The sequence below is a fragment of the Coffea eugenioides genome, chromosome 3, assembly GCF_003713205.1.
Source record: "Coffea eugenioides isolate CCC68of chromosome 3, Ceug_1.0, whole genome shotgun sequence".
Taxonomy (NCBI): domain Eukaryota; kingdom Viridiplantae; phylum Streptophyta; class Magnoliopsida; order Gentianales; family Rubiaceae; genus Coffea; species Coffea eugenioides.
This window is the reverse complement of record NC_040037.1, coordinates 44,446,876-44,460,722: the sequence shown is the minus strand read 5'-3', so window position 1 is coordinate 44,460,722 and position 13,847 is coordinate 44,446,876. Positions and strand designations below refer to the sequence as shown.

Below are 13,847 nucleotides of genomic sequence, written 5' to 3'. Positions count from 1 at the left end.
AAAAATACCTCTAAAAATAATTCAAAAAACGTCTACAGTAACATTTCAAAAACTTCTACAAAAAAGTTTTGGGAAAATCGCCAATTTAGTCCCTAAATTTTTTTTTTCCGTCAATTTAGTCCCTATATATTATTTCTAGCCAATTGGATCCCTAAACCTATATATCGGTTCCAATCAAGGATCTTTGCAGCGGCGCCACCGTATAATTTCCATTAGGTTCATAATCGTGCAATACAAAAGGGGCATTTTAGGGAATTCCATTCTGGCGCCTTTTCCAATTAAAAAGTAAACGAAACAAGTCTGCGATAAATACACACCCAAAAATCCAAAATGAAAACAAAAAATGTCTTGGACAAAATCCAGGGCTTGAGTCGATGATCTGCTAAATAAAATCAAAGCAAATCGTGTTAAATAAGGAATCGGAGGGCATAAGAAAGCAAATGATGGAGGCAGTGGGGGACAATATGCAGGAAAGGATATCAAGCTGTATATTCTAAATCCTAAAGGGAAGCCTGCCTGAAACCCGCTTGCGGGTTTCCCCCTTATGTAAAATGACTAAAAGCTGCATTTCTGTTCTATTTATATCAAACACATACTCTCAAACCCTCACCTGAAGGGTGAGGATGAGAGGGGAGGTTTGCTGGGCATCCTAGGGCCCTCCGATGGGCATGTGCAACTCAACGCAGCTTGCATGTAAAAAAAATTTTTTTTTTTAAGTAATTTGTTAAATAGCCTGAAACCCGCTTGCGGGTTTCCCTCTTTTTCTGTTCTATTTATATCAAACACATACTCTCAAACCCTCACCTGAAGGGTGAGGATGAGAGGGGAGGTTTGCTGGGCATCCTAGGGCCCTCCGATGGGCATGTGCAACTCAACGCAGCTTGCATGTAAAAAAAATTTTTTTTTTTAAGTAATTTGTTAAATAGCCTGAAACCCGCTTGCGGGTTTCCCTCTTTTGCTGTAAAATGACTAAAAGCTGCGTTTCTGTTCTATTTATATCAAACACATACTCTCAAACCCTCACCTGAAGGGTGAGGATGAGAGGGGAGGTTTGCTGGGCATCCTAGGGCCCTCCGATGGGCATGTGCAACTCAACGCAGCTTGCATGTAAAAAAAATTTTTTTTTTTTAAGTAATTTGTTAAATAGCCTGAAACCCGCTTGCGGGTTTCCCTCTTTTTTTTTTTAAAAAAAATAAATTCTATGCTAAAATGACTTAAAACAAAAATAAAAGACTAAAAGTAAATAAAAACTAGCATGAAAAATAAAAATAACAGTAAATAAAAATACACTAAAAATTTGGTGTCTACAGTAGTTAATGAATAATCTGGAAACAGATTGAATGAAGACTCAGAAGAAACGGAAGCTGGTCTCTTATTATTAAAGAGTGAAGGCTAAAATAGGCATATCAGGTGAAAGTTTGTGGTGGAAATCTGTTTTTCGCATATGCACGCGCCTTTGCAGTTCGTTTAAGACACACGCCGAATATTTGACGATTTCCGTCCACTTTTCAGGTTAATTCAAACCACGGGGTATCGACTGGTATGATATGAAACCACAAGGGGTTTTTATGTATGATTGCCTAACCACAGGGGGCTTTTTTGTTGTTTACCCAATTTTTTAATGGCCATCACTTCTGCAATTCTTCCACTTCAGTCAACATTGTCAGCATAACATTGAACTTGTCACAGAAACTTACATGAGCAATCCAGATGCAAAACAGAGTAATAACAAATCCAGAAGCAAAACAGAGTCAAACATAGATGAAAACTCAATTGTATTTACTTCATTTTAAAGTACAGATGAACCATACAATTCCATACATTCTTCAAAACTACTGCAACATCTTCAATTCCAGCAAACCTTGTTTCTTCCTTTCCTTGCCTCCAAGTACAAAAACAAGTAAAACGCCAAAACAGATACAAATTATAAACAATATTTTCACTTTTGCCTTCAACTTGTTCATTTCAATCAATAATGCTGCGTTTTCTCTCTCAACACTTCTCAGGTCCCTTAAAAGTGCACCCATTATATTTTCATCTTTTGGGGTATGGGTGGATCATACCACAAAAAAAATCTGCAAGCACCACGTTTCTGCATTTACCACCATTTCATAGTTAAAAGACAAGAAATATTTTAACAAATTCTAAACTTTATGCACATACAAAAAAATTACCCCATAATTTCTGCAACCATGAAACCTTCTTGATGGATTTGCCTCTGTCCAAGCAGTCACAATTCGGCATTGTTCTTGGCAATAGCATCGCACGATGTTGTCTCCACTGTAGTATTTCTCGTTTCCTTCATAAATCGAGTTTCCTGTTTCTGAACCATTTGATCCTTTGACGGTGTTAATAAATTGATCACTGGCTGAGCTTGAGGATGCTTTGTCCCAATTCTTTCTCGAATGCATTGAATTACAGTGCTTTTTCTACGCGGGTCTGCAAAAATTGGACAGCTCTCTTTGGTGCAAGAGAGGTAGTACCTAGATTTGGGCTTTACATCGATTTACTTTTTAATTGGAAAAGGCGCCAGAATGGAATTCCCTAAAATGCCCCTTTTGTATTGCACGATTATGAACCTAATGGAAATTATACGGTGGCGCCGCTGCAAAGATCCTTGATTGGAACCGATATATAGGTTTAGGGATCCAATTGGCTAGAAATAATATATAGGGACTAAATTGACGGAAAAAAAAAGTTTAGGGACTAAATTGGCGATTTTCCCAAAAGTTTTTCACCTTACAAAAACTTCTACAAAATTTTTTCAAAAACTTCTACAGTGCACTACAGTAAAGTTTTAGACAAACTCCCAAAAAACTCAGGTTCCAAACAGGCCCTATATACTGCCGTAATTTTTGGGCATATGATCCTTATTAACTTGTCATTGCAGCAGTAGCTAAATGATTATATTATAAGCTGATCAGCCTAAATCAATTTTTTTTTTTGGTTTGTCCTCAAATTAAATAAGCTGTCAGTTTTAGGGATGTGCAAACTAGAAAAATTTCGATTTCGAAACCGATTTTGAATTGAATTCGGAATTTCGATAATTCGGAACTGAAATCGGTAATTCCGTTTTCGAATTCATCAAATTCGGGTCAAATTCGAAAATAAAAATTTTGAAATCGGAGTTACCGATTTCGAATTGGATATTCGATTTAGGAAATTCGAATTCGATTTCTAATAATAATATTTAAATATAATTATAATATAATATAGTTTTTAACATAATAAGTTTACTAATTGAAATCGAGCTTCCGAGTTCCGACAAATTGAGCTTCCCTATCTGCAAAAGCCTAAATTTCTCTTAACTCACCTTGTGCTTCCGCCGCGCCGCCTCTTCCTTCATCGCCTCTTCGTCACTGTCTTCGTCACCGACGAAGCTTACTCCCTCTCACTCTCTTTCACCGACTCAGTTTACTCTCTCACCGACACCCCTACTCACCGCTTCCATCGCCTCTTTCACCTCAGAGATTTCACTCGTGATTTGCATCACACCTGAAATTGAACACCAGTTCTTCAAGTCCGACAGAGACAGACACCATCAGCCTTCATATTCAAGACTGTCGGACAATTTGAGGTACGCCAGTGCTTTTACTCACCTTTTTCAGCTATGTTTCTTACGCCAGTGATTTTTCATCAATAATTTCAATGGCATGCTCAATCCTTATTTTTTCTTAGTTAAATGCGTTCTTTGGGTACTAATACGCACAAAAAATGGTTTTGAGTGTTAATTAACAAATTGTATTATTTGACCTTTTTAATTTCTTTGTTTCTTCTTCTCCCTGACATACACGGAGCAACAGAGGTGCTGAACTTTTGTTTTTCAACTTCTGTTTTTCACTTATGTGTTTTCCAAGCACATCTTGAAAACCATCCAGCAGGCAGACGCCATTGTACATTTTTGTGCACTGTATGTGTTTTCTGTTCATGCTTCTGGCTGCGAACATTAAATTTGTCAAAAGACAGTTTGCCCGTTTCTAAATTTATATATGACAATGTAAATTAGGGTGTTTGCCTATTTTTAAGTTGATTAGTCGTGGAATATGTGAATGTGCTGAAGGTGCTATGACTTTCAGTTACAATTGGCATTTGTTTGTGCTCTTTCTGAGATCTCTGAAGCTCAGCACTCAGCAGGGTTGAACTTTAATAGATAGAAGATAATGATTAGATGTGTTCATGACATGTTCGTGGATTAAATTGGTGTTAATGATTCTGGTTAACAACCTGTTTTGGTTGGAGGAGGAACGGCTTTCAAATCTCCTCTTAAATAGAGGCGGAAAAAAAAAAGAATTCGGGGAATTCGGAATCCACCGTATTCCGAATTCAATTCGGTATCGAATTCGATTTCGAATTCGGTCGGGAAAACTGAAGCCAAAATTTCGAAAATTTCCGATTTCAAACTTCCGAATTACCGCTTTCGATTTCGATGCACACCCCTAGTCAGTCTGTTTGTCCTGCAATTTTCCTTTTTTTTGACTCGTTAGATAATTTGGTTGCCCTGTTGTTGAGTTGCGCCGCTGTTGAAACCGGAACTTAATTGGGAGGTAGACTCCCTATTAATGTTTTTGGCCGACAATCAAAAATGTCAATTAATTGGTGGTCAGGTACCAGATGTTGGTACTAAACTGCTAAATTCCCAGTATTTCACTGCTAAATTCCACCAACGGCCTCAGTAAAAGTCTTTTTCTTTTGGTATTATCTGAAAACTGGATAAAAAAAAAAGAAAAAAAAAAGTCCTCGGTCTTTCAGTTGGACAGCCTATCATATGGTCCCTTCTGTCACTTAATTCAGTAATTGATAACCAAGTCATTGTGGAGTTGTATTATAATTTGATATTGAAGCATGTAGAAAGTTTCCCTTGCTTCAAGTACTTCCATTTGGCGAATTGGGATGAATTTTTGACACGTTTGGTTACTTGGTGAAGTGAAGTGAGAATTTGACACAATCTTCCAAAGCATGTTTTTCAGTTGTTGAACAAATCTTCTTGTTTGTCTTGTCGGGTTAATATAACAGGTTAACATAGATATAATAACCATGACTCTTTCAATAATAATCTCATACTACCATTTATCATAGTTGCCAGTCTTTCAATCTTTAGCTGTTATAGGTAAACACTTAATCCTATAATTAGAAAACTTTATTAACCGAAGTGCAGTGACACAAAGATTCTATGATGAAACAGAATTTGATTTTCTGTACAGCAAGGTTCTTTTCTTACTTTAGCCAAAGCTTTTTCTGCTTCTGTCTATAAGACAAAATGTTTATACATATCTGGTTTCTGTCCTTTTGGTGTATATTCTTCAAATCATCTTTTCTACAATCCACCATTAGTGTATTTCACAGAAGCTCAAATGCTACTCCACTTATTAAATAATATAAGTCCCTTGCTAGGTTTACATGCTACTAAATCATTCCGTGACCTCCTGTTTCTGAAAGGTAAACAACCAAATCTATTGTTGACTAATTAGAGCTCATTAAATTATGCACAACTTACAGTTGGAAAACTATTATGTCTACATATTAAGACTGCTGTCTAATACCAAACATGTACAAGGAGTCTGAATACTAGAGAAGCAACCAAAAGCTGCCAGGTGTAACCAAGAATGTTAGAATATAAATTCTAGCCTAGGTATAAAAATTCTGAGTTACATGAATATATTTTTGACATCACTAAGAACAATTCTAACCGTGGATGATTCTAACTATGTTCTTGAGGCTAATGATTCTGCAATTGGCCTTAGTCTGACAACCCTAAAGAAACTGTCCTGGTCAAACCTACTTAAGTACTTGTAAACAGATTGCAAATATAGAATTAAAGACTATCCCAGACAATGGAAGAAAAACAAAAGCTTAATAAAGGACCTTTTGAAGCTTTGTTGTCCCAGAATGAATGATGAAGCTTTGTTGTCAAGATGACTTATCATGATGACGACTTATAAATTGGACTTGTTTGGACCTTTTGATTGTTTTCTAGACTTGTATTGTTTTTTGTTAATTCTAATATTTAGACAATTGGACATGTAAGTTGGATAACTATGTTAATTGTGTGTGTTAATTGTTGGATATTGCTCTTATGTTAATTGTAGTTTAGCATTTATATCTTATTCTGTGCATAGATGTGTGTGTGTGTGTGTGTTTCCTGAGCTAGGAAACTTGCATTTAGATTTAATCTAATGCTGCTGTTCATGGAAAGGCATGTAGATAGTACACTAACAGGAGATGCAAATTAGGATATATATATTATTTATTTATTTATTGAACCAGGGTTGAACCGGTCCGACCGGTTGAATCTCGACCCTTTCACTTCACCAGTTCGCTTGACGGTCCGGGTTTTAAAACATTGATCACGGGACTTGCTGGTAATTATCAGGTTACGAAACTAGTCGGATCACTCGTAGGGGGCTTGCAGTGATTTTCATTTGATCATACGTAAATGTTTATTTTTGGCATCAAAATGTAGCATAGTTGGTAATATGTCAGGATTAGAAATAGCTTGAAGTTTTATATCAAATGAAATTTATCAGTCTGTCTTCAAAGTAAGATAAAAAAAAATTTGGGTGTAAAAAATTATAAGTTCTCATCAATTGTGTGGGTTAATTCGTAGGAAATGATATGAAACCTTAGAGGTTATAAAATAATAATTTATTTTTTTTTTAATAATTAGAAATGAACATTGAATTGGGTGGTAAAATAGATTTAACATTCTCGGGTACCATGTTTTCGGATCCGATCTGAAAATCCCTAATGACCATTGTAGCCCTCAAATTATACGTCCGTTGATTCAAACTTAGGCTTCATTTGAATCGAGAGAAAAGGATAGAAAAGAAAGTATCCTGAAGGAAAGTATTACCATTTCATTTCTTTAGAAGTTTTAACAAGGACGGAAGAGAAACGAAATGAACGGATGGGATTTCCTCTAATTGGTGAAAATTTTTCCACCCAAAATTGGAAGGAAAATGACGGAAACTTGTTGGGCGCCAAAGGATATTTTTAATATGACAATTTTATCCTTTAAAAGTTGATACAAAACGTCGTTATTCCCGATATATCCTAGAGTTGATTTGTAAAAGCATCAATGCAAAGCTTTCTGAGTTCTATACTTTCTATACTTCCAACTAGTTCTTTGATTTTTTTTTGTTCTTCATCCACAATTCAATAATAAAAGATATTTCTTTAACTCAATCTCTTCTTTCTTTCTTTGCTCAATCTTCTCTAGAAAATTGTGAAAAAGTATTTTTTTGTGTATAGATTGTTATTGTTTATAAAAAGTTCTAAATTTTTTGTTCATTTTCTATCTCATAAAATTCTTGTCAACGAACTCTTGATTTTTATAGTATTGATTTGTGATTATATCTTGCATGGATATGGTACGTGTAAGCTCCAGCGGTAATACATGAATATGAAATTTGAATGCATACAATATGTTTGTTAATTTGCCTACGTAAGCTTCAAATTAAAAAATGATCCAACAAGAACTTTCATTTCTCATGGATTCCAGTTTTCGTGTTATAAATCAACAATCCAAACAGCTTCACAAAAACTGATGCCTCTAGGAGTTTTATCATCCATGGGATCAGCCCCTGACTCTGATCATCTGATCACAGACAATTAGCTTTTTGTAAATAGGGCTAATAATTATGAAACGTATAAAAATGTGCTCTACACCATTTGAGAACTCAACTTATTATTATTCATCTTGTGAGAATGCGCATGCAATTGTTTTGGAATTTTATCCTGTCCAAATATTCTATTTATTGGAACAAGAAAAGCTAATATTTGGACTTTAATTTAAAAATTGAAAGGGAAAATACGTAAAGTTATATTCTCATAAAATTTTTTCTTTTCATATCTCTCCAACTCTCAAATAAGAGAAACACATTTCTTTTCTTTTCTTTCATTGAACTCCCAAACCAAATATGGATCTTTTCCCTTCTTTTCCTTTCTTTCCTAAGTTATCTTTTCCTTTCCTTTCCTTTCTTTTCTTTTCTCGTCCTTCATAAACTCCCTAACTAAGCCTTAGGGTTTATCGTTTTTGCTCTCAACTCTCTAGTCTCTCTTCAATGGCAGCCAGTAATCACAATCCGGGCATGTACGGCGTCGCATTGAAGCCTCAGCTACTGCGGTCACTTCTTAGGGAATACATCCCAGACGAAAAACACTCCTTCAGAAACTCTTTGGACGTCTCTCACGCCGTATCTGCCGTTAAAACTCATCATCTCCTCTGGGAATGGGCCCCATCTTCCACCGACCAAAAGCTCAGTGACGGCTGGAAGTCGGCCGTCGATGCCTGGGTCAATCGGGTCTCCGCCCTTGCTTCCAGCAGCATGGTAAAATATTCTAGAGCACATTCTATATTTACGTTTCTCCTCAATCATTAGTCACACTTGATCATATGCTTTTAAACTAATCATCTTTTCAATGTAAAGCAAAATGGTATCATGGCACACGCATTTTAGTTAGAGATATGTAAACTCAGAAAGTATGAGTCAAAATGGTGTGGAACTGAGTCAGGGACTCTCAAATTAGCAAAAATCCAAACCCATCTCAACTTCACAAAACATCAGTTTAGAACCCTTATAATTTGTGAGAAGTTAAACTCCGTGTTGATTGTAGTAATAGAGAAAATTGGGCTGTAAGCCGATGAGTTAAAATTAGGTTCATAACTGAAAGGTGTGAGCACCTTGATTTGTGGTTCCAACAAGTTATGCAGCTTTTTTTTCATTAGTATATGCATGTATATATATATATATATTTTTTCTTATTAGGTGAATGCGGTATTTCAGTTTTATGTTGTATACTCAAATGCTATTGCAACAGAGACCCACATATACATATGCATGTGTACAATTGTCTAAAAGTGATAGATTGCAAAATCATACTTAAACAGAAACAATTATTATATACTCTTTTAGAAGTTGTCAAGAGCCACGGGGAACTCATTTCAGGAGTAATCTGAATGAATATTATACAGCCAGATAAATCCTGGGCTGGAATATGCTTGCTAGGATTGACAAGTCAGGAATGCAGTTCAGAGCGTTTTTTGGCTTCCTACTCAGAATGGTTCAACAAGATCTTGTCTCATATGCAGGTATTTGAGCTTTTCCCAGTGACATATCAGACATTTTTTGCCTATTAGAGATATCTTTTCTCGTGCTTGCTGTTAATCTGTCATTTAAATGTTTTCTGGAAATCACTGGACTCTTTGAGCAACCAAATTCTAAGTGGTGTTGTTGCCATCTGTAGCTTTCCATCTTTATGATTTAAAAATGCTATTAATCAAATTCATCAATTTTGCCTTTCCTTTTCCTCAATTGCAATTATTATTCCTGCATTTTTACCTCGACTAATGTCACAGTTCATGTATTCCTGTTGCTCCCAACTGAATGTCGTACTTTGATGGCGGCAAGTATGTTAAGAGAGACTTGAGGGAAGGGAGAAACATTTACGACCACCATATTGGTCGAATGACAAACACATAGGTAAAATTTTGGCGTATAAAGAACAAAGGGATGTAGGATTATATGGTTTCTAAGAAACGTGAACATAATTTTGTGATTGACTGGGGATAGAGGGGGTTTCTTGGTTCAATCATACCAATATTAAACACTACTATGTCCGGTATTTACCTCATAGCTGTAAAAATTTTGAAATCCTGCTGTTACTATGGGGATTCACATCTTGCTATCTTTCCTTGCTTTCTCATAACCTTAACAGTGCTCTTTAGTTGAAACTCTATTAAATAATTTACTGATAAAGATATTCTTTCTTTCTTTTTTCTTTTTTCCCTTTTGTCACTATGAGCAGCCTCCTTCAGATTCCCATTTCGTGAGGGTCGCTTCTTGTGCCTCAATGTCTGATCTGTTCACAAGGTTTGTTTTGTACTTTACAGCATTAAAAAAACAATTCTCCATGACACGAGTTTAGGGATTATTTCTGGATTTCCTTTTTGATGTCTTATTTTTAATCTTAAGAGCATTTCCTGCATTTCTGCAAAGGGAATCCAAAGAAAGATGTTGCAGAGAAGAACTGTGCAGTCTATCTTTTCTTTCTTGATGCTGAGTGGGTTTAGGAGTTAACTTGTTGAGATGTTATTCAATAGCATGCTTGCTCTTTCAAGCTTAAATTTGTTAGTAGAAGTGCTTGGCTTGTCATGAAATGCGTTCTTGCAGTATCCATAGCAGTGCTGCTCATGTTTTGACTGACTTAGGTTGGGTGGATTTCCTAATGCGAAGAAAGATGGGAATTCGCAAGCCTCTAAGCTTATTCAACCAGTACTGAAGCTATTAAATGAGGATAGCTCTGATGCCTTCTGGGTAGGTATAAATCTGTAGGAAATTCTTTTTTTTTTTTGGGAAATTTTTTTCCTCACGAATTGATCTATTTAACTCCTGAACTGATTGATTTCATTCTACCACATTTGATGCATAAAATATTTATTCCTCTTGCAAGTTTTGCATTTCTTTATGATTTCCCATTTAAATATAAAATGTGGTAGTATTCTAGAAGAATAGTTTGTTTGGATAGGAAGATTTGCAAAAAAAATTTCAAATTTTTTTCTACTTATATCATAAACACAATTTCCAACCACCTTTTTATCTCACATATATCACATCACAAAAAGTGTTACAGCAATTATTGCAAATAACCTCCTATCCAAACAAACTCAAGCATATCCTACTTCTCACAATATCTTTTGAATGAAATTAATCCTGGAGAAAACGATATAGTTATTAAATTTTTTTGACTTTACCAGGATTCTGGTGTCTCGTTCTTCATCAACCTACATTCCAAAGTCAATAATTGCGTACTGCTTTTTGATTTGTATGTTTTCATAGTAGTAGAGTTATGCAGAATTTCACAGTTGTTTGTCCTTTTCAATCTGTAAGTTCTTTTTTTTTTTTTCATGATTGGCTTGTGCAGGAAGAAGCTATCTCCTTATTGTGCACACTTACAAATGTTTTTCCTGCTTCTGTCAGCCGACACTACGATGGTGTGAGTAGTTCTTTCTGTATGAAATGATTTTTTCATGCATCTTGTTGATAATCTATTCTCAAATGCCAATGGGTGTTTGCTGTCCAGATTTGAGTTATTTTGAGAATCACCAAAAACTTTTTCTTGTTTTCTTACAATTATGTATAGGTTAAGAAATGAAGGTGGCCACTATTTACATGCTAGAAATGTAGAACCACATACTTATCTATGGTCCTTTTGCCAGCACTGTTCTTTGCAGAACATGAATCTGAGTGGAGAACTATATAGTAGAATTGGCCTGCAAAGAAAGATGTATAGTTTGAAATGCTACATCTCATCCTGGGTAATGTTTGCTTGATGTTTAGGGTTCCTAAACTTGCGTTGTTAGTCAGGTAGGGATTTCCGGGGTAACCTTTTATTGTTTTTCTTTCTCCTGGTGAGGTATTGACAATGCAACAGATTGCATGTAAATTCATGTTGGAAATTGCTAATATAAACTTGGGAAAAAGCATTGTTAATCTTTTGAGTGGTGAGAGGATTGGGCTTTAGAAATTTTAAAAATTACTATGTGCAGGTTGGTTTACATTGCAATAGAGTCCTTTTCCTTTCTTCAATCTTAGTCTGGTGTTTGATCTTAGATTCACATTTCATTAGCAGATATACAAAGGGAAGGCTGTTCTGATGCTTATATTCTGGGTTTGCTCATCCTTTTAAGTTTCTTTATCCAGAACTAACATCCCCTAACAAAAGGAAAAAGGAACTGACAGGACCAAGTTGCTCTACTAGACATATTTAACTGGTTTTGCTGGCTATTATTATGAATGATTTACTGATATACAGTGAATTTGCAGGTTGAATCCTCTATATTTTCAAAATTTGTGTCAGAGAATTGTCCTGTCAGTATATTCAAGGTGATAGAATTACTTGATGCATTTATTTTAGGTTGGCTTGTTATAGCCAATCCAAAAAGAGTTAATTTGTCTTGGTCTGCAGAAACTTGCTCATGGCTTGGCCTTACTTCCAAAATCCCGAGGAGATGAGGATAGCTGGTCACTGATGATGCAGAAGGTCTTAATATTCATAAATAATCAACTAAATGTTATGTTCCAAGGTCTAGAAGAAGGTAACAGTTGCTTTAATTTGGAGATGGAACTGCTATTTTGATTGAATATTTAGGTGCTGATGTTATATTCACCTGTTGCAGAGGCCAGAAGTAGTGAGGTAGTGAGGTTGTTACTTCCTCCAGGGAAGGACCCCCCACCTCCCTTAGGAGGGCTAACGGCATCAGCAAAAAACTCAGATCAGGCAATGAAGAGGCCTGAACAAGTATTAGTTTCAAGAGTCTCTACCCTGATGACCTGCTGTTGCACAATGCTTACTGATGCTTATCCCGTTCAGGTGATATGCCTCGTTTAGTTTATGATATCAAATATGTGTAAAGGACCGAATTGATTTCTTGTATTTTTTAAGGGAGATACATGAACTCGTTACCTTGAGCATAAGTTTGTCTGGTGCTCTATGCAGGTTTCTGTGCCTGTTCGTTCACTGGTAGCTCTTGTTAAGAGAGTGCTGATGGTCGATGGCTCATTCTCACAATCCTCCCCTTTTATGACTGCCATGAGACAGGACTTGATTTGTTTAGAACTTCCTGAATTGCATAGGTGCAGCCTGGAGCTTCTGAGTTCTAATGTAAAGGGACTTCGCAGGTGACTGATTTGTCTTCTTCTTGTTCTCTTTTAAATGTAATCACTCTATTTATATCTTATTATAAAGCTTGTCCTTGAGTTCTTTGTCCGTTGGATATAAAGCTATGCTCTTTAGTTTGATTTCCTCTTCCTTCTTTAGTTTACATTTCAAAAATGTTAGTTGTAACTTGATTTTGTATGCGCTTTTGCAGTCAGTTGTTACCACATGTGGCAGATATCACACGACTGCTAACAGAATATTTTAGGACATGCGTCCTGCCAGAGCTAAGGATTAAGGTTTACTCAATTATGAAAGTTTTGCTGATGTCCATGGGGATTGGTAAGTAATTGTTTAACATATCTTTTCACCTCTTTGCTTATGTTGATATTGGGTGCCTGGAAATTGATGTTAGTTCCTGCGCTTAGTTCATCTGTCATGCATTTTGATCCCTTATGGATGCATGTGCAAGAATATATGCTTGTAAGCATGAGATACTCTTCTCCTCCTCCTCTTGCTCATTTCTGTCATATTGGGGGTTCAAAAATAGAAGCACATGGAGCATAAGTTGCTCATTATTTCGAAACCTCTAAAAATTCTGTAGCATTGGAACTCGTGAATCTTGTTAAAATTTGCTTTATAAAACTGTCATTTGAATATCCCGACATTCTACAAGTCTACATGTTCTATGGAAGATCATTGCAATTAAGGTGATTTTCTATAAGTATGCTGCTTGTCAAGAGCCCTGAAAAAGAAATACTAAAACAAAATGAACCTCAATACTTTGCATGAGTCCAGAGCTACTGTCAGTTTGGCCTTGATGAGTTTATTAGGCAAAACGTGTGATTTATGATATTAACACCGGGATTGATCTTGTACGTACTTGAGCATAAAGGACTATCAAAGGTTTATAAGTGCATTTGGTTGGCTGAGGTTAATATTCTTCAAAAGGCATGATACTTTTCAGGTTTGAGTTCTCTAATTTTTTTCACTGGTCAATATCATATACATGAGATTTTTCGACATCTCAGGTTTTTATGGGATACCATTTGCATGTTGTCTATTGCTTTGCAACTTCTTTTGTGAGAACTAGATAATTGTCCATACTCGTGTTTTTATTTGAAGACATTTTGAACATGATGGTAATTTTCTACTTGATCTACTACCGTATCTAAGTTCGAACATGCTGCTTT

At 35.8% G+C, this 13,847-nt stretch overlaps 1 protein-coding gene across 1 annotated transcript; it reads left to right on the top strand.

Moving 5' to 3' along the window:
* The first annotated feature begins 3,590 nt into the window (after positions 1-3,590).
* Positions 3,591-13,004, top strand: LOC113766724. Its single transcript, XM_027310886.1, has 11 exons — positions 3,591-3,910; positions 8,068-8,327; positions 8,972-9,088; positions 9,805-9,869; positions 10,208-10,313; positions 10,921-10,992; positions 11,823-11,882; positions 11,965-12,094; positions 12,176-12,369; positions 12,496-12,677; positions 12,869-13,004. Exons 2-11 carry the CDS (start codon positions 8,088-8,090, stop codon positions 13,002-13,004), a joined length of 1,302 nt encoding a protein of 433 aa, XP_027166687.1. The 5' UTR covers positions 3,591-3,910; positions 8,068-8,087.
* Positions 13,005-13,847: the final 843 nt, after the last annotated feature.